Genomic DNA, 22,455 nt, shown 5'->3' on the forward strand with positions numbered 1-22,455 from the left:
CAATATGTCTGTATATAGTCACTGGTGGGACACAACGAACGACTCCCACCAGTGACTATATATAAATATATATATATTAGGGATGTAACAATATTGTAAATACCGTCATACTGCAATAGTAATTTTTTTCAGTATTACCGTAGGCGCATGACTCAATAAAACTATATTTCTGAGAAAAGTTTGCTTAGGCGAATGAAGTGAACGGGAGGTAGTGGGAACTACAATTCCCATCAGCCTAGGCGTGGCCATCATCCTTTGCGGTCTGTTGTCACTACAGATCCAGTAATGCGGAAATGGAGTGTGTCGCTAGTAGCGGGGAAGAAAAAGAGCTGGAAATGATCGAACCTAAAGCGGATTTCGGATGTGGAAGCATTCCGGTTTCTTTCTAAAAAGATATGAAAAAGGAGAAAAGGTGACAGACAAAGATAAAAACAGTATGCAGGCACTGCCAGACTGTGGTGAAATATAAGTTGGGGAATACGACTAAAAACAGTCATGGGGACTGCAGAACACAGCACACTTGTTAGATTGATGCAGACATTGACTTGTACCGCAAAGAGACCTCTATCTCACTCATGGTTTGTCCTCTCAAGTGATGGAAAAACAATGCACAGCGTTACCCACTGCTATCAACCTTGGCTAGATCATATCTCTCTGTCCCAGAAACCTCAGTCCCAAATGAGAGGTTTTTTTCTGTTGCAGGGGACATTGTAAATGCACAGAGATCCCAGGTTTTACCGGATTATATTTATATGATAATTTTCCTTAAAAAACCCATCTCTATCTAAGTGAGTGAGTGATTAAATGTTGAATGTGATGAGTTTTCAACAATACTAAATTGAAACTTTATTTTTTTATATGGTTTAATAATTTTTTGTTATTAAAATTGAAAAATTGAAGTTCCTGTTTCGAAACTTACAGATAGATGGCTAATTTGTATGTCATTGATATGTTCAGTGCTAAGGTAAATCAACGCTTTTGGCACTTTTTTCGAGTCTTTTCATTAGTTTTTTTTTTTTTTGTAAATTATTCAATAAATACCGTACCGTGCCATTTATACCGAGGTATTACCGTACCGTGAAATTCTGATACCGTTACATCCCTAATATATATATATATATAGATAGTACCTGCAATAATATATAATATATATAATATATATATATATATATATATATATATATATATATATATACATACATACATACATATATATATATTAAATATATTATATATATACATATTATATATATTATATATTATTGCATTAATATTTATTAATATATATATTGTTACACACTGAAAAACATTATTTTGACAATGCTAGTGTGTATTGTTCCTGTGTGTGTTGTATCCTCTATTATCTGTCTCTTTCCATCTCTCCACATGAGCAGAGATCAGGTGCAGCTGTGAGAGGGGCGGCACCAGTTATAAAAGCACGCTGTTGGCGCTGTTCATCGAGTTCTCTTCCTGTTTACCCTCGCTGTTGTGTGTGTGTGTGTGTGTGTGTGTGTGTGTGTGTGTGTGTGTGTGTGTGTGTGTGTGTGTGTGTGTGTGTGTGTGTGTGTGTGTGTGTGAGTTCTCTGTGTGGCAGTCATATCTTTCTGTCTGAAACCTTTTTCCAAAGTAATCTGATGAGATACTCTGTTAAATACGGTAATAGGACGGTAACTTGCATTAGCAGTGGATGATTGTTTATTTCCTGTCTACAACCCTGTTTCAAAGTCATCTGGTGAGATACTCTGTTAAATATGGTAGTAGGACGGTATTCAGTGTTAGCTGTGGCTAAATGTTTACTTACTGCTGAATGATCAAAGGGAAGGCTCTTTTTCTTTTGTCCCGTTTTCTCATGTTTAATGGATAGTTATGGAGGGTAGAAATGTGTTTCATTTACGGAACTTTATCTTCGGTTTAGGTAAGAAGTTTAATATTAGGTAGCGTACCCTGTTTTGTTTGTTGTTTTGGCCTTTTTGTTAGCTTGTTCTGATACGGATACATTTGCTTAATAAATCTGTTACCCCTTTTGACATCTTGGCCTGTGTGTGTGTGCTTGGGGAACAGGAGCAGTAACGGGGACTTCGGTTGACCTCTTTTAATATCGGTCATCGATAATCTTATGTGCGTAGCGAGGTGCATCCGCTACGTAACAATATATACAGTTAAAGTCAGAATTATTAGCCCCCTTGAATTATTCGCCCCCTTGTTTATTTTTCCTCCGATTTCGGTTTAATGCAGAGCAGATTTCTTCAACACATTTCAAAACATAATCGTTTTAATAACTCATTTCTACTAACTGATTTATTTTATCTTTGTCATGATGACAGTAAATAATATTAGACTAGATATTTTTCAAGACACTTCTATACAGCTTAAAGTGAAATTTAAAGGCTTAACTGGGTTAATTAGGTTAACTAGGCAGGATCAGGTAATTAGGCAAGTTCTTATATAACGATGGTTTGTTCTGTAGATTATCGAAAAAAAAAATTAGCTTAAAGGGGCTAATAGTTTTGTCCCTAAAATGTTTTTTAAAAAATTAAAAACTTCTTTTATTCTAGCCGAAATAAAACAAATGAGACTTTCTCAAGAAGAAAAAAAATTATCAGACAGACTGTGAAAATTTCCTTGCTCTGATAAACATCATTTAGGAAATAATTAAAAAAGACAAAAAATTGAAAGGGGGGCTAATAATTCTGACTTCAACTGTATATATATATATATATATATATATATATATATATATATATATATATATATATGTATATATATATATATATATATATATATATATATATATATATATATATATATATATGTGTGTGTGTGTGTGTGTGTGTGTGTTTTCTCATTTAATATTCTGTTACTCTAGGAATTGCTTCATAATACAGAAAAAAAATGTCGCAGCTTCTAGTTTAAGTGGACTTTAATATTCAACTAATATTTTTACAAACCGTCCACTGGCTCTCCTCGGTGAAGATCTCGCTCTCTGCGATGTCCACGCGGTTCCAGGCCACAGCGAGCTCCAGCTGCCTCTCCCAGCAATGCCGACCTGCATGTTCATCACTTCTGGAGGCTGAAGATCAACAACACACAGACAATAATCTGAAACACATTTGAAACACATTTACTGAATAAACTCCAGCAAGTGCATCAGTGATGTGATTCAGTTTGAACAGATCATGCGATGATATAAATGTGCATGATGGGACGCATTAACGAACAAAGCAGCATTTGAAGCACATTGTAAAGGATCTAAAATGTGGTTTTGCTGATTGTAAAACCTCTCAGCCATCAGTTCGTCATGACAGTGCTTCAGTATTATTATTATTATTCTATTATTATTGTCACCAGCCTGTGCAGATCTCTGGGAATCTTTATTTGCAACCGGGAACCAGTGTAACATAGGTTGGTAATTACTCTTTACATATCCACACAAATAAGACCTGGTGGCTAATCTTCATTGATTGCACATTCCTCTAATACACACAGCAAGACTGGTGACAGAGTGTTTTGATGAACATGACTAACCCAGGCTCATACTGAAAACGTACCCCTATATACATTTCTGGAGAACGCTAAAGACGTCCCAGGATGTACGATTTTTTTTTGCAGTTTTTCTTTTCACAAATCCATCAGAGGCTACTGTGTACGATTTAGCAGATCTCAAATATCTCTTGCGAGTGCCATTCATGCCTGCTGTTCTTGTGTAAATCTACTAGAGGCCGCTGTGTACGCTTTAGCAGATCTCAAATAATTCTCGCGAGTGCCATTCATGCCTGCTGTTCTTGTGTAAATCCACTAGAGGCCGCTGTGTACGCTTTAGCAGATCTCAAAAATCCCTCGCGAGTGCCATTCATGCCTGCTGTTCTTGTGTAAATCCACTAGAGGCCGCTGTGTACGCTTTAGCAGATCTCAAAAATCCCTCGCGAGTGCCATTCATGCCTGCTGTTCTTGTGTAAATCCACTAGAGGCCGCTGTGTACGCTTTAGCAGATCTCAAAAATCCCTCGCGAGTGCCATTCATGCCTGCTGTTCTTGCGTGGATCCACTAGAGGCCGATGTGTACACTTTAACAGATCTTATATATCTCTCGCGAGCGCCATTCATGCCTGCTGTTCTTGCGTGAATCCACTAGAGGCCGGTGTGCATGCTTTAGCAGATCTCAAATATCTCTCGCGAGTGCCATTCATGCCTGCTGTTCTTACTTAATTCACTAGAGGCTGCTTGGTACACTTTAGCAGATCTCGAATATCTCTCGCGAGTGCCATTCATGCCTGCTGTTCTTGCGTGGATCCACTAGAGGCCGCTGTGTACGCTTTAGCAGATCTCGAATATCTCTCGCGAGTGCCATTCATGCCTGCTGTTCTTGCATGAATCCACTAGAGGCCGCTGTGTACACTTTAGCAGATCTCAAAAATCTCTCGCGAGTGCCATTCATGCCTGCTGTTCTTGCGTAAATCCACTAGAGGCCGCTGTCGACTGACTGATTGACTGACATACTGATCGACTGACCCACCCTCCTACTTTTTTAAAAGCACTAATTGACCAGCGGCCACCCACTTCCCTAAACCCAACCGCAAGTGTTTTCAAAAGCAATTCAGCAAAAGAAAAGCCCTCACGGCCACCTGGTTTTTACCATGTTTTCAGATTTTACCACATTCTCGCCCAGTTATTTATCTGTTTATTTTACTTTTTGTCTTACTCACTTACTGAAACCGTTCTCAACCGGACTCGAACCCCTTGGTCATGATAAACTCCTCTCTGCATCTCAAGTCCACCAACATACACTGCAAGCCACTGGACAAACTGGTAACAGCAGGAAAGCGGTCCATACGGAAGTAATCGGTCAGCTGGTAGCGCGAAAAGGAACGGCCTCATACCACCCGTATCATTCGCTTTAAAGATGAAATGCAGCCATATGTACTTCTGGCTACATAATTCGTGATCTCCAGAAATGCAGGGCTATGTTTTCAGACTGAACCCATGTTGAACATGACAGTAAAGATGAATATCTCCCATGGCCTGCACAGTCACCCGATCTAAATATTATTGAGCCATTTTGAGGTGTTTTGGAGGAGCGAGTCAGGAAACCTGCATCACATAGTGACCTGAACACCACTCTGCAAGAAGGATGGCTCAAAATCTCTCTGACCACTGTGCTGGACTTGTATCTGTCATCCCCAAGACCAAATGATGCTGTATTGGCCGCAAAATGAGGCCCTAGATTATATTATTGTGGTCTAAAATTAGGCGTTTCAGTTTCATTATCCAACCTCTGCATATGGGAGTATTTTGAAGTAAATAAATGAAAGTATTCTGAGCTTTAATTAAATCAAACAATTATTTGTATATGGCTTTAATACAAAACTCATCAATTATTCACAAATCTTGCACAGGATGGACACATTATTTGTCAAATCCTCACCAGATGCTTTTTAATGCATGTACTCTGTCCATTATCTCCTTTTGTAAGCACTGAAAAACTGTATTGGCTACCAGCATCTAACAGTTGCATTGAGCATTGCAATATTAATCATGATTAAATACAACAATTCTCTTTAGCAATGGAGACGTGTGCCATGCATCACTGTAAAATGAACACAAATAGCTCTCTGACTTTCCAGGGAAAAGAGACAAACCCCTGGTGGTCAGTGCAGTTACATGATTCATTCCTTAGAAACCATTAGGCTTCAATGTAACAAACGGCTTCAACAGAAACTGCATAAAGAGAAATGCTGACAGGCTCTTTAACCTTGATTACGGTTAAAGACAAACAGCGCTGGCATTAGATACAGTGCAACCCATTTACAGCACGATCCCATTACCGTCTGCCTGGAAATGAGAACATTAGCCATCATTTACTGTAAATTCAGTTTCCAGATTAGGAGAAATTGGAGCATGTCTGAAAAGCAATACCTTTTAGCAGCGCCTGCAGAATGGCCACATCCACGTCATAGTTTTTATCCTCATCGATGCGGAATACTGTGAGCAAATGAGGCATCCGCAAGATGTCCTGAATCTGCAGAGAGGAAACAATAAATGCTGAGCGAATTCACCACTTATTATCCACCATTACTACATATAGTAATAGTAATAGTAATAGTAGTATATAGAGTTGTAGACAAAATTATTAACCCCCCCCCAAAATGATTATATATATATAAATAAAATAAAATAAATTTAAAAATTACAATAAACAAACAAAAAGCTGCTAGAATTATTCTTAAAAAATAATAAGTGATGATACCATATAATATTTTATTTCAACATTTCTAGCTATTTTTGTTATTATTTATATTTGTTTATTTTATTTATTGTATTTTTAGTTCATTAATTTTTTAATATATTTTTACTAATTTATTTGTATGAAAAATAAATAAGCAAAAAAATAAATAAATAAATAAAATGACTAAATAAATTTGAAAAATAAATAAATAAACAAACATAAATAATAATAATACAAAAATTTACCTGTTTTTATTGTTACTTGTTTTAAATTTTTTTATTTTAACCGATGAATAATTCTGGCATTTTTTGTTATTATTTATATTTGTTTATTTTTTACATTTATTAAAATAATTAATTGATTGATTGAGTGATTGATTGTTTTAATTTATTATATGTATATAATAAATAAATATATAATTTTTTACTCATTTATTGTATTTATTTATTTAATTATTAAAATAAACAAGTACAAATATTTAAATTATATATATATATATATATATATATATATATATATATATATATATATATATATATATATATATATATATATATATATATATATATATATAAAGAAATAAATATATAAATACAATAAATGCCTAAATAAATACATAAAAAATAAACATATAATAATATAAAAATGACAAAATTATTCATCAAAAAACAATAAGTGATCACACTAAATTATTTATTTACTGTATTTTAAAATTTTACTTATAATATTAATATTTTATTTTACAAATTATATATATACAGTTGAAGTCAGAATTATTAGCCCCCTTTGATTTTTTTTCTTTTTTTTTTTATATTTTCCAAATGATGTTTAACAAAGCAAGGACATTTTCACAGTATGTATATACTTTTTCTTTTGGAGAAAGTCTGATTTGTTTTATTTCGGCCAGAATAAAAGCAGTTTTAATTTTTTTAAGAACCATTTTAGGGACAAAATTATTAGCCCCTTTAAGCTATATTTTTTCTCAATAATCTACAGAACAAACCACTGTTTTACAATAACTTGCCTAATTACCCTAACCTGCCTAGTTAACTTAATTAATATAGTTAAGCCTTTTAATGTCACTTTAAGCTGTACAGAAGTGTCTTGAAAAATATCTAGTAAATATTATTTACTGTCATCATAGTAAAGATAAAATAAATCAGTTATTAGAAATGATTTATTAAAATTATTCTGTTTAGAAACGTGTTGAAAAAATCTGCTCTCCATTAAACAGAAATTGGGGAATAAATAAACAAGCGGTCTAATAATTTATGGGGGCTAATAATTCTGACTTTAACTGTATATATATATATATATATATATATATATATATATATATATATATATATATATATATATATATATATATATATATATATATATATATATATATATATATATAATATTATTATTATATTATATACATATATTTTATCTATAGAATTTATACAATTCTATTTATTATATTTATAAAATAAATAAGTAAAAATATTAAATAAAATAAATTAAAATAAAAAATAAACAAATATAAATAATAATAAAATATTGAACTATTCATTAGTTTAAATAAAATAACATTTAGCATGATCCCCTTTTGTTTTTCTAATATATATTATAATAATTACATTTCATTTTAATGTTACTCTTACATTCAGAAAGTAAATCTGCTAAGCTGAATGGTGATAATGGAGCAGTATTGCAGAGACCTTCTGACATTTTATTATCACAAAGCTTACACACAGTCAATATATAGACACTTTACTTGCGTTTGATATCCTTTATATGCATGTATAATTACTTTTGCCAATTTGAACACCAAGATGTTGTTTACTCTTTCACCCACAGGCATAAATCCACATTAATATTTTATCTTTATTAATCATTAAGTCTAGCTTTATTCAATAGTTCAATAGTAACAAACAATGTCTTGTTTTCAAAATATTTGAAGATAGAGTTTTTTTTTTCTTAAAACAACCAAAATAATCTGCAAATGGGCTAAATAGTTTAAAGCAAAAACAAGATGATTTCACTTACTCCATTGCCATATTATTTTTCTTGTTTTGAGAAAAAAAAGCTCACTTAAATTTGACTTTGAAAACAAGACTATATTTTTGCTGGTCTAGAAAATGCTCCTCAATTGCTAAATTGTAATTTTGTCTATCAGTTGAATCTCTTTAAAAATGTTGTGTCTATTTTTTTGTTACCTTCTTAGTCCACTCAATGATCTGCAACTCGGTGAAGTTTTTGTACTCTTGCATGAAAAACCTCTTCAGGAGACGGTTGATGAGAGCCATTGTGACCTTTGACACGGGCACAGAGGCCACATGAGCGATAACATCCGCCAGACGCCCAGAGCCCTCCAGTACAACACACGGCGTGTGGTTCAGCATCGAATTATAGATCGTCTGTCAATAAATGCGTATATTAGCCTCAATGAAATCTATGAATCATAATACTTTTCTTACTTAAAGTGTTTGGGCCCTATCATACACATCACACAAATAAAGCACAAGACGTGTATGGCACGATATGGTACTATTTTCAGACCAGCGCAACCCTAATTTTCAGATTTTGCGCCACATTGTTTAAATAGCAAATCCATTTGAGCCACTTAATGAATTCATGGGTGTGCTGGTATATAAAGGAGGTGTGTTAAGGCGCATTGTTGGTGAGTTGTTATTTTAAGGAACTGAAATAGACAGCGCCATTGACCAACTAAAAGCTGCTCTAAAGTCCAGCACAGTGCATTTAAGTTATGCGTCTGTGGGTCCAAATGCTTACAGATTGCTTAAAGAGCCCATATTATGGGTTTTTAAAAACGCCCCTCAATGTAGTGTGTAACACAGCTCTAAGTGAAGTGAAGTATCCAGCTAAGGCTTAAATCTGTTCGTGTACAGGGTTTAAAACGGTTGATTCATCTATAAAAGAGTCGACTCATAGTGCTTCAATTAAGTCACCTTGATACCGAGTCATTAGGTGTTTCGCCATGACATACGAACGAAACCAAGTTATTCACGTGCACGCGCAAACCCGGGAGATTTGAAACCTGCGGCCCCGCCCTCTGACATAGAAACCCACACACACACACACAAACACACACCCACCCACAATCGGCTTAAAGCCCAGCTTTAAGCAGTTGGAAACTACTGGAAACTACATGCTACAAAGAATACTTTGTTTGTTAAAGGAAGGATCAGTAAAGACTGGACATGTCAGAACATGCATCGGTTTCTTCCTCCATTTCTCAAGTGTAAGTACGTGCGATTAAAGTTGTTGCCTCGTTTACTCGAGCTTGCAAATGTATTTAGATGTGATTTGTTACTTGTCGTGTGCGTGCATGGGCGTTGTCGTCCGGAGGAGGTTTGTGTGTGTTTGTTTAGGCGTGATGTCGTCTGGTGGAGGGTTACATCTGTGTGTGTGTGTGTGGACGCGTGCGCGAGAACGAGGGCAATATATATGTGTGTGTGTGTGTGTGTGTGTGTGTGGACGTGTGCGCGAGAACGAGGGCAATATATATATGTGTGTGTGTGTGTGTGTGGACGCGTGCGCGAGGACGAGGGCAATATGTGTGTGTGTGTGTGTGTGTGGACGTGTGCGCGAGAACGAGGGCAATATATATGTGTGTGTGTGTGTGTGTGTGTGGACGCGTGCGCGAGGACGAGGGCAATATGTGTGTGTGTGTGTGTGGACGTGTGCGCGAGAACGAGGGCAATATATATGTGTGTGTGTGTGTGTGTGTGTGTGTGTGTGTGTGTGTGGACGTGTGCGCGAGAACGAGGGCAATATATATGTGTGTGTGTGTGTGGACGTGTGCGCGAGAACGAGGGCAATATATATATGTGTGTGTGTGTGTTTGTGTGTTTGTGTGTGTGTGTGGACGCGTGCGCGAGGACGAGGGCAATATGTGTGTGTGTGTGTGTGTGTGTGTGTGTCTGTGAAAAGAGCAGAATGTGACAAGCTAGGAGATCTCCTCGCCAGTTCTTGGGAGTTTTTGCTCAATAAAATAGTTAGTCGTCTGTATTTTCAAGTCCACCGTCTGTGTTTACATTCATCCACTGGCAGCTAAACTCCACGCCTTACACTAAAGCGTGTATGCACTCTGACTACTTCTATTTTGTTGATTAGCTGCTGGCTATTCACTCTGTCTCTGGCTGAAAGCAAGCAGTGAGTGTCAACCAATCGCAACAGACTGTCATCGGTCCAATCAGAACAGATTAGCTTCGCGCTAAAGAGAGGTTTGGGAACAAATGAATCACTGGACGATTCATACAGGAGTCGCTGGGATAATCAGGTAAAAATAAATGCAGATTATAAGACCATGAAAGTGTTTTTTGACCTTGCATGCATATTAAACTGTTGTTGGAGACCCTTACAACCAAGATATGACCCTATTTCATGTATAATATGGGCTCTTTAATTTACACAGGACAGCAAGACACAAATATCTTTACAAATGAAAACGATTAAAGCATTAAAATGATACAAACATTATTATCTTCTACATCAGTATTAAAACCACTGCCTCATGCCTTTATGTCTGGGTTTTTTTTTTTTTCAGTTCATTCGTGACAATCTGCATTAGTATAATGTTATTATATTCAGCAGGATTATTTATTATATGCAGATGTATATTTGTTTAAATATAAAAAATTTAGATTTGTCCTCCTGTGGGGTTTTGGAGACGTCTGCATCACCATATAGAGCATGAGAGCAGGACGTGTGTTTGGATATAACTCAGTTGTTTGAGCACACTTAATTATTATTGTTCATTTATTCATTTGCTGGAAATTAGAACTGAATTTAGCAATAGTTTTGAAACAAATCTTTGCGCTTAACAAAGGACAATAAATATGTGGGCTAATGGATGTGTTCAGTGGAGTGAGTTTACACTGTTACCCTATTACACCAAAGTAAAGGAGTAAAGAGTAAAAGTAAAGAGAAAGTAAAGAGGCTGAATGGAGGAGGCTCAATATTTATCCTTGTGCTGCAGATGCTCTGTTTATGTCACCGACTCGGTCCCAGTCATTCCCCTCGCTGGCCAGCAGAGGCCACCATCTCCGGACTTCTAAGCATTACATCATCCACTTACACTGATCCAGCACACCTGATCTGCATCCCGTTAATGACCCACGTACCCTTTATAAGCCAGCACCAAACGCTCATTCAGTGCGAAGTCTTGTTTAGCCCCGGCCAGCATTTCTGAGCGTTATTCCTGCCTGACTCCTTGTGTATTACTCCAGCCTGCGCTTGACTCTGCTTCGCCTTCTGCCTGCCCACGACCCACGCTTTATTATACGGACTCTGATACTCGCTGCCTGCCCACGAACCACGCCTGTTATACGGACTCTGACATTCACTGCCTGCCCATGACCCAAGCCTGATTCACGGACTCTGATACTTGCAGCCTGCCCTCGATCTATGCCTGGTAACACCCTCTGTGTCTATTCACTCCCAGTCTTTATTCATCATAGACTGTTATTGTTGTGTGTTTGCACGGTAGTGCATATTGTGTGTGTGATTAAGAGTGTGACTAATAAATACTGCATAATGGATCCCACCGTGTCAGTCTCCACGTTACAGTTTAACTGTTTTCTCATTAGTGAAGTGTTCAATTTTTCTACTTGCAAAGTCCGCCATGTAAATAGCAAATGCACCACGCGACTGACTCTTAAAGGGAATGTGAGAGGAGACTCTGATTGGTTTAATGCACATTATGCTCAAAACACACCCAGAACTCATTAAGAGAATAAGCACAACGCTGTTAAACCATGCGCCGGGCCACAGACCATATTTGTCCGTCCTTTAAATAGCAAAAGTGGATTCAGACACACCCATAATGCTTTTGCGCCATGCACTTTAGACTTTGTGCCTAGATCAATAAAATATAGCTCTTGCATTGCTTCTGGACAAGCAAAACTTGTTGAACAAAACAAAGCAAAAGTTGAGCAAAACAAAGTCTTGCATTAGGAATTACTATGCCAAAATTAAGCAAGTTTTTCCTTAAAACAAGCAAAATAACCATGCTTTTCCTTTTGACACATGACTATTTTGCTTGTTTTAAGAAAAAAACTCTCTTTAACATTTTTTTTTGTTAAAGCAAGACTCTATGTTTTGCTTTTCCAAAAATAAGCTTCATGATTTAAAAATGTAAATCTTAAATTAAGTCTATACTTATGAATAAAACTTTTTTTAAAAAGATGGATTTTTTTGTCTAATTTAAAATGACTTGGGCCCATGATACTTCATGATCTGGACAAAAAAATATTAAATTCCCTCACTTTAAATGTCTGCAATAAATATTTTAACGCTGTTATTCTAGAAATAAATGAAACAATCTAGAGATTAAACAATCTAGAAATACTGTTTTAAAAAAAGCTGATGACTTGAAAAACTCACATTTAGAGTTCCCGGACCGCCGTCCAGAACCACACAGACCACTGGTATCGTCACTCCACTCTCTGATGGAAAACAGACAAACATAAACCACAAGTAATTAAGTGATCAGCAAACAGTGTTAAAGAGCCATGCAATCAAACATGTGGCTTTTACCAACAGTTTTGAGATCTGCATTGCTAAAAATGATCCTTTGACTGATACACACTCACTGGCCACTTTATTAGGTACACGTCCAACTGCTTGCTAACGCAAATTTCGAATCAGCCAATCACATGGCAGCAGCTCAACACATTTAGGCATGTAGACATGGTCAAGACGATCTGCTGCAGTTCAAACCGAGCATCAGAATGGGGAAGAAAGGGGATTTAAGTGACTTTGAATGTGGCATAGTTGTTGATGCAAGATGGGCTGGTCTGAGTATTTCAGAAACTGCTGATCTACTGGGATTGTCACGCACAACCATATCTAGGGTTTACAGAGAATGGTCTGAACAAGAGAAAATATCCAGTGAGCGGCAGTTCTGTGGGCGCAAATGCCTTGTTGATGCCAGAGTCAGAGGAGAATGGCCAGACTGGTTCCAGATGATAGAAAGGCAACAGTAACAGGCTCACCAAAACTGGACTACAGAAGATTGGAGAAATGTTGCCTGCTCTGATGAGTCTCAATTTCTGCTGCCACATTCGAATGGTCGGGTCAGAATTTGGCTTTAACAACATGAAAGCATGGATCCATTCTGCCTTGTATCAGCGGTTCAGGCTTGTGGTGGTGGTGTAATGGTGTGGGGGAGATTTTCTTGACACACTTTAGTACCAATTGAGCATCGTGTCAACACCACAGCCTACCTGAGTATTGTTGCTGACCATGTCCATCTCTTTATGAACACAGTGTTCCCATCTTCTGATGGCTACTTCCAGCAGGATAACGAACCATGTCATAAAGCGTGAATCATCTCAGACTGATTTCTTGAACATGACAATGAGTTTACTGTACTCAAATGGCCTCCTCAGTCACCAGAGCTCAATCCAATGTAATGTAATGTAATGTGTATTTATATAGCGCATTTATTGTGTATGGCCATACACCCAAAGCGCTTTACAAACATGAGGGGGATCTCTCCAAAACACCACTAGTGTGCAGCATCCACTTGGATGATGTGACGGCTGCCACAGGACAACGGCGCCAGTGCGCTCACCACACACCAGCTATTGGTGGATTGGAGAGACAGTGATAGAGCCAATTCAGTGGATGGATATACCCCTACTCTATTACGAGAAGTGCCATGGGATTTTTAATGACCACAGAGAGTCAGGACCTCGGTTTAACGTTTCATCCAAAAGATGGCGCCCACTGACAGTATAGTGTCTCCTTCATTTTACTGGGGCATTAGGACTCACACAGACCACAGGTTGAGCGCCCCCTGCTGGCCTCTCTAACACCATTTCCAACAGCAACCTAGTTTTTCCCATGTGGTCTCCCATCCAGGTACTGACCAGGCTCAGCCCTGCTTAGCTTCAGTAAGTAACCGGTCTTGAGCTGCAGGGTAATATGGCTGTGGCAAATCCCAAAAGAGCACCTTTGGGATGTGGTGAAATGGGAGTTTCGCATCATGGATGTGCAGCCGACAAATCTGCAGCAACTGTGTGATGCTATCATGTCAATATGGAGCAAAATCTCTGGGGAATATTTCTAGCATCTTGTTGAATCTATGCCACGGAGGATTTAGGCAGTTCTGAAGGCAAAAGTGGATCCAACCCGGTACTAGTAAGATGTACCTATTAAAGTGGCCAGTGACTGTATACAATATCGCAAAGGTGATTTTGTCAGTATTTTGACTTTTTTAAATGATCAGATTTCAGACTTTTAAATAAACATTAATGTAAGGCTTATTTATTCAGATTTTAGATCACGCAAAAATCTTAATTTCCAAAAACTGACACCCATGACTGGTTTTGTGGTCCAGGATCACACAAGGGCATGAATGAACACTTATATAATTCTAGCTATTATATTTGGGCATTTATGTACATACTTGTAAAAAGTTTATAGTTTTACGCATCAAATTCTTTGTGACTCGGTGGAATGAATACGATGGAGAATGTACTGTATAATCTAATAGAGCACCAGCACAACCGCACCTCTATTTCCGAGTGATAGTTTAGAGATAAGTTTCTCCAGACGGGCCCGCAGCTCAATCTCAACCCCATAATGTCCTTGAGTGCCATCATCCACCAGCAGGAAGTGAGTGTGATTGATGTCGAGGCAGGAGAGACGGCCCTGACCCTGCTCATCCAGAGAGTAATACGCCGGAAAACGGCCCTGAAACAGACAAAGCAAGGAGATCAGATCATTGATAGCCTTTACAGCAATTGCAGACCACAATAATCAACATAGAAAAGTTAGATCTGGTTTACAGTGTAGTGTCAGACTGTAGTAAATTCATAATGTATTTGGAACAGAACTGAAGCTGGTATGATCTTGATATCATACTTTGCTTTAAAGAGCCCATATTATGGGTTTTTGAAAATGCCCCTCCATGTAGTGTGTAACACAGCTCTAAGTGAAGTGAAGTATCCAGCTAAGGCTTAAATCTGTAAGTGTACAGTGTTTAAAACGGTTGATTCATCTATAAAAGAGTCGACTCATAGTGCTTCAAACGAGTCGCCTTGATACCGAGTCATTAGGTGTTTCGCCATGAGGTACGAACGAAACCAAGTTATTCACGTGCACGCGCAAACCCGGGAGATTTGAAACCTGCGGCCCCGCCCTCTGACGCAGAAACCCAAACACACACACACACCCACAAACACACACACACTGAAACATGCCGGTCGATTGTCACACTGCAGATGGATATTATATCGAGTCTCTACCCAAAGATGAAACATCAGCATTATAACCAAGCAGTTGGAAACTACTGGAAACTTCTGGAAGCTACATGCTACAAAGAATACATCATCTGCGTTTGTTAAAGGAAGGATCAGTAAAGAGTAACTTACTAATGGACGTCAGGATGGGTTTCTTCCTCCATTTCTCAAGTGTAAGTACGTGCGATTAAAGTTGTTGCCTCGTTTACTCGAGCTTGCAAATGTATTTAGGTGTGATTTGTTACTTGTAACCGCGTGTACTGTATCAGGTTAACTGGCTATATTCTCTTATCGCGTGCAAAGTCACGTTAAAAACGCGACACGTGCTGCTTTGCTTATGGAGCTCCGTGGTAGAGGTCTGCATTCTGCATCCGCCAGATTTCTGCGGCGCGGGAATAAATTTCTGAATAAATCGCGGGAGCGGTCGGGAACGGGTTTAATTTGGGACGGGAGCGGGCTAACTTGGTTTCGTTCGTACGTCATGGCGAAACACCTAATGACTCGTTATCAAGACGACTCGTTTGAAGCACTATGAGTCGACTCTTTTATAGATGAATCAACAGTTTTAAACACTGTACACTTACAGATTTAAGCCTTAGCTGGATACTTCACTTCACTTAGAGCTGTGTTACACACTACATGGAGGGGAATTTTCAAAAACCCATAATATGGGCTCTTTAAAGCAAAGTATGATATCAAGATCATACCAGCTTCAGTTCTGTTCCAAATACATTATGAATTTACTACAGTCTGACACTACACTGTAAACCAGATCTAACTTATGCGAATGAGAAAGAGAGAGCGTTGTCGTCCGGAGGTGTGTGTGTGTGTTTTTGTGTGTGTGTGGCAGCTGTTACGTTATAGAACGTATTAATTATTTGTTTGTTTATTTTATATATATAAATATTATATATATATACAGATTTGTGTTTTGTTTATGCATTTAGAGCTGATGTTGTGTTGTGCGCTGTGGAGCATGCGCAGCTTTCTCTCTCTCTCCCCCTCCCTCTAGAGCTGCGCTTGATTGCGGTCCAGCCGTGTTGCGTGTGGGAGCGTATATAAGCTGGAGGAGAGGAACAATGGGGAGATCTTTCTGCTCGGTGCAGGTCGCAAATCTCCGTCGTCGCCGCCGCCGCTGTTGTTCCGAGCGTCTCCTATCTTCTGCCCCAAATTGTTGGTTGACTTGGTGTGAATTGATCGATTTCTGTTACTGCCAATTTAATTATTTTCTAAAACGGCTCTCTGTTAAATCTGAATCTATTGGCTTTTCTGATTAAATATTTATGTATATTATTTTTGGTTAGAAACAGAAGCGGTAGGTTGGGAATCGCCATTTACTTTAAAACGTTTTCTCCTGGTTTGTGGTAGCAAGGGAGAAAGGGAAGTTTGCTGTAATTTTATTTGGGGTACTTTTATTTGAGCAGGTAAGTTAGAATTATTTCCCCGCAAGTTAGCTGTCTTTTTGTTTATTATTTTGGCCTGGATTCCCTTCCGAAGAGATGCTTCTATCTTTGTTGTCTAAGGAAATAATAAATATTGTTACTACTTGATCAGCGTTGTGATTATTGTGAGTTGGGACAGGAGAAGGGGAAAACCCTAAATTGAGTATTTGAGTTTATCTCTTTGTTTTTTTTTTACACTTGTTATTGTTCCCACCAACCCTAGACTGGTCGGGACGTAACACAGCTAAAATCCACGCCTACACTATCGAGCGTGTATGAACTGTGATTACTTTTATATTGCTGATTAGCTGTTGGGCATTTCACTCTCTGACTGAAGGCAGTCGACCAATCGCGACAGACTGTCATCGGTCCAATCAGCGCAGATTAGCTTCGCACTAAGGAGGGGTTTGGGAACAAATGAATCACTGGACGATTCATACAGGAGTCGCTAGGATAATCAGGTAAAAATAAATGCAGATTATAAGACCATGAAAGTGTTTTTTGACCTTGCATGCATATTAGACTGTTGTTGGAGACCCTTACAACCAAGATATGACCCTATTTCATGTATAATATGGGCTCTTTAAGGGAAACAGGTTTACTCCCTTTTTTTTAAGTAAAGTAACTAAAAGTGAGTAAAAAGTGAGACGAAAACTATACACTAAATACTCCTTAAATATTACATTTGTGTACATGTGACCATTACCCGTCATCAGAAAAGCCTAAAAACTGTGTTAAACCACAGTCATAATACCACAATTTCTCTCTAATTTGAAGTATAAACATGACTCTGGGGTTGTTCATAGTGTATGTACAGCAGTTTGAGGTGAGCGTCTGACCTCAGGATGGATGAGTGTGCTGCGGTTGTGAATGACTCCCCAGGGCGCAACACCGATGACGACGATCTGTCCCTCCATTGACCCACTGCTGAGTGTATAATCCCTCACAGCCATGCCCACATGCTTCATCACACCCGCATGAGTTCCTCCCGTCAGGATCCACGCACCTGCACACGTGAAGCAAAGTAGTTTCAAAGTAGCAGCTTAATGCATCTTCAAAAATGCTGTTTCTTTGATATTGAAAAAAGGCAGGGAAAGACACTTTCACACACAGCAGATTCAAGGATTTTCAAGCACCATTTATTTTAAATCAAGCACTTTTGTAATTCATACCCTAGCATGTGTCGCACCATAAAAGTCCTAACTGTACTTTACATTTCACAAACACTTAATGTTTACATAAAGATTGATTGTTTTAAAGTCATGTTAAAAGAACTGTAACTTCAATACTGGTGATATTCAAATGCAGTTTCTGAAATATTGGTAAAATGTGCATTATTTGTCAGTGTTATTGCACAGTGGTGGCACACTGGCTCAGTGGTTAGCACTGTGGCCTCATAGCCAGAAGGTCGCTGGTTCGAGTCCCGGCTGAGCCAGTTGGCATTTACATTTACATTTTACATTTAGTCATTTAGCAGACGCTTTTATCCAAAGCGACTTACAAATGAGGACAAGGAAGCAATTTACACAACCAAGAGCAACAATGAATAAGTGCTGTAGGCAAGTTTCATGTCTGTAAAGTCTAAGAAGGGAAGTATTAGTAGTATTAGTTTTTTTTTTTTTTTTTGGTACAGTTAGTGTGATATTCAGAGAGGCAATTGCAGATTAGGAAGTGTAGTGGAGACTAAATAGTTGGGTTTTTAGTCGTTTCTTGAAAGTAGCGAGTGACTCTGCTGTTCTGATGCAGTCAGGGAGTTCATTCCACCAACTGGGCAGATTGAGCGTGAGCGTTCGCGAAAGTGATTTCTTCCCTCTTTGGGATGGAACCACGAGGCGACGTTCATTCACAGAACGCAAGTTTCTGGAGGGCACATAGATCTGCAGAAGCGAGAGCAGATAAGAAGGAGCAAGGCCAGAAGTCACTTTGTAGGAAAACATCAGAGCTTTGAATTTGATGCGAGCAGCAACTGGCAGCCAGTGCAAACGGATGAGCAGCGGAGTGACATGTGCTCTTTTAAGTTCATTAAAGACCACTCGTGCTGCTGCATTCTGAAGCAGCTGAAGAGGCTTGATAGAGTTAGCTGGGAGCCCGGCTAGTAGAGAGTTGCAGTAATCCAGTTTGGAGAGAACAAGAGCTTGAACAAGGAGTTGAGCTGCATGTTCAGATAAGAAGGGTCGGATCTTTCTGATGTTATAGAGTGCGAATCTGCACGATCGACCAGTTCTAGAGATGTGGTCAGAAAAGTTTAGTTGGTCATCAATCGTTACTCCAAGGCTTTTCACCATTTTGGATGCAGTAATGGTTGCCCCATCTATCTGGATTGAAAAGTTATGGTGTAGAGTCGAGTTGGCAGAAACTACAAGCATTTCCGTTTTTGCGAGGTTCAGCTGAAGATGATGATCTTTCATCCAGTGTGAAATATCCAACAGGCAGGCTGAGATGCGAGCTGGAACCGAGGGATCATCAGGATGAAATCAGGAGGCATTTCTGTGTGGAGTTTGAATGTTCTCCCCGTGTTGGCATGGGTTTCCTCCAGGTGCACCCACAGTCCAAACATATGCACTATAGGTGAATTGGATGAACTAAATTGGCTGTAGCGAATGAGTGTGTGTGTAAATGAGTTTGTATGGGTCTTTCCCAGTACTGGGTTGCAGCTGGAAGGGCATCCACTGTATAAAACATATGCTGGAGAAATTAGCGGTTCATTCTGCTGTGGCAACCTCTGAAATAGACTAAGGGCTCTATTTTGATGGTACATGCGCAAAGTGTAGAGCGCATGGCGCAAGCACTTTCAGGACGTGTCAGAATCTACTTTTGCTATTTTAAGGTCTGAAAAATCCGCTTTGCGCCGTGGCGCATGGTCTAAAAGGGTTGAGTTTATTTTCTTAAAGAGTTATAGCTGTGTTTTGAGAATAAAAAACCAATCAGAGTCTCATCTCACATTCCCTTTAAGTCGCGAGTTAAATGAGCCATGGCGCATTTGCTATTTACATGACGTAAAGTAAGTGTAAGTGGAAAAACTGAACGTTTCACTAGCTAGAAAACAGTTAAACAGGGCATCTACAGTGCGAGAATGAGAGGTAAAATATCTACTTTCACTTTCGCTCTCGTGGATAGGGAAACCTTGTACACACAGACATCCATTAGCCTATACATAATTAATTTAGTTTATTAAGCGCAAATATTTGTTTCAAAACTATTTCTAAATTCAGTTTTAATTTCCAGCAAACGAATAAATGAACAATAATGACGAAGTGTGCTCAAAAACCTGAATTATATCCAAATACACATGCTGTGCCCCATATGGTCTGAAACCTGACAGGTGGACAAATCTAAGCTTGTTTTTAATAAAACAAATATAAATATGCATATGATAGATAATACTGCTAATAATAATAACATTATACAAAAGCAAATTAAATTAACTGAAAAAGCCTCCCGAGATAAAGAAGGCATGAAAGTGGTGGTTTTTAATATTTACGTAGACTAGAAAATAATGTTTTGTAATATTTTAATCCTTTATATATATATATATATATATATATATATATATATATATATATATATATATATATATATTCTTATTATATCCTATATATATCCTTAATATTTTAATTATTTTTCATATGTAAAGATTTTTGTGTATTGCTCTATATCTTGTGTGTATTAAGCAGTGTGAAAGCGAGGCGCAACTCTGCGCAGGACTTTAGACCGGTTTTGTTCTGGTCTATTGGAAAATCTATTATAGTTTCTCAAAATAGCAACGCGCCAGCTATGCGCCTTAGAACGCCTTTCTTTTTAGACCAGAACGCATATGAGCGCAAATGCATTTGCTATTTAAACAGCGTGCTGCAAAATGTCAAAACGACTCTTGCGCCAAGCTGAAACTAGCAAACAATTATTGCATCGCACCTTGCGCCACATTGCGCTGGGTGTATGATATTTGAATATGAAAATGAATGAATGAACGTTATTGTACAAGAATTATTTCAGGATTTTTTAAGTATTTAAGAAATTCTATTTTTATTTTCTTTTTTTAAAAATTGAGTACAATTATTGAAATAAAACCATAAACTTTAATTCAAGCACTTTCAAGGACCTTGGTTTGTTTTTAAGTACTTTCCAGGCCTTTAATCCATATGTCTGCAATTCAAGTACATTAAAGACTACCATGAAACGACTACCATTAAATGACATTAAAAAATTCTGTTTCGAAAAACAAACAACTCAAGGCCCTGATTTATCCTTTATTCCTCTGATACTGACTGCAATTGCTGAGCTTTAAAAATAGTTTGCAAACAATGTGTTTGTCACATAGTATCTACAATATGTAGATATTACCTCAGGACAGTCACAGTTCATTAGTTCAATAGAAAAATTGGCTTTTGTTTAAATAATTGTACTGTATTAGTCTGTCTAGTCATTTTGATTTATATTAACACCCAGCGATGTTAGTGATGTTAGAATTCAATTTATTTAAAGACAGAGGTGTAAAGTTTACAGTCTGTCCTGTAAACTTTTTTATGTTGCTATAAAGACTTGCATAACCTTACTAATTTGTTTTAATTTATTAAGCTGATGGGAAATATAACATCATTTATATTAACCAGTTTATAATACCATAAACTGACTGCCAACAATTACCCTTTGGAATATTTTGTTTGCTATGGTATGTGTGTGTGTGTGTGTGTGTGTGTGTGTGTGTGTGTGTGTGTGTGTGTGTGTGTGTGTGTGTGTGTGTGTGTGTGTGTGTTTGTGTCTATCTCTCTGTGACAATGCATATAGGTGTATAGAAGTAAGCAAACAAATTGATTGAGAGAAATTTAAAGCATGAAATTTAAAGAAAAATGGATAAATGTGTAAAAGGAAAGAAAGAAAAAGATAAATAAATACATTAACAAAATTAAATTAAATTAAACCGAAAATTAAATTAAATATAAAATTTTAATAAAATGAAATATAAAAATACAATTAAATTAAACAGAAAATTAAATTAAATATACAAATTTAATAAAATGAAATATAAAAATACAATTAAATTTAATTTAAAATTAAATTAAATAGATTTTTTTATTAAATAAAAAAATGTAATTTAATTAAATTAAGAGGAAATAAATGGAGGCACACTTAGTAATAATGTCGAGGGAAACCATAAAAGACCTAAATCTCAGACGGTCTCTCAGAACACTTGCCATCCCTGGGCATGTTTACCTATTTATGTCTGTTATTTATTTTAGGAATTGTTCACAGTATTTCCTATAATATTTTTTCTTCTAGAGAAAGTCTTATTTGTGTTATTTATGCTAGAAAAAAAGCAGTTTTTAATTGTTTAAAAACTATATTAAGGTCAATATTATTAGCCCCCTTTGATTGTCTACAGAACAAACAGCTGTTATTGTCATGTGATAGACACTGACAAAACAGTCGGGATCCTCATGCAGTTTATTACAAGAATGGTCTGGCAGGCAAAGGTCAATCACAGGAGCAAACGGGTACATACAGGTAATCCAAAATTGTGATCACAAACAGGC

The 22,455-nt window shown here is 37.4% G+C and overlaps 1 protein-coding gene and 2 long non-coding RNA genes across 12 annotated transcripts in view; 1 reads left to right on the forward strand and 2 right to left on the reverse strand.

Annotated features, from left to right (window-relative positions):
• Window positions 1-22,455, reverse strand: part of LOC147835447 (uncharacterized) — a 479,758-nt gene that overhangs the window by 207,302 nt on the left and 250,001 nt on the right. The window lies entirely within an intron of this gene.
• Window positions 1-22,455, forward strand: part of LOC147842463 (uncharacterized) — a 758,429-nt gene that overhangs the window by 64,964 nt on the left and 671,010 nt on the right. The gene's annotated exons all lie outside the window — the stretch shown is intronic.
• Window positions 1-22,455, reverse strand: part of trpm2 (transient receptor potential cation channel, subfamily M, member 2) — a 92,743-nt gene that overhangs the window by 53,809 nt on the left and 16,479 nt on the right. For 8 of the 10 annotated variants that reach the window (XM_087267171.1, XM_087267176.1, XM_087267175.1 and 5 more), the window contains 6 exon segments: window positions 17,764-17,930; window positions 14,754-14,934; window positions 12,619-12,680; window positions 8,427-8,627; window positions 5,913-6,015; window positions 2,949-3,070 (listed from right to left, as the gene is read on the reverse strand). In XM_087267171.1, coding sequence (XP_087123297.1) covers window positions 2,949-3,070; window positions 5,913-6,015; window positions 8,427-8,627; window positions 12,619-12,680; window positions 14,754-14,934; window positions 17,764-17,930 — 836 coding nt within the window. 10 annotated transcript variants of the gene reach the window in all.

The sequence above is a fragment of the Danio rerio genome, chromosome 9 (genome assembly GCF_052040795.2).
Source record: "Danio rerio strain M-AB ecotype USA chromosome 9, GRCz13ab, whole genome shotgun sequence".
Taxonomy (NCBI): Eukaryota; Metazoa; Chordata; class Actinopteri; order Cypriniformes; family Danionidae; genus Danio; species Danio rerio.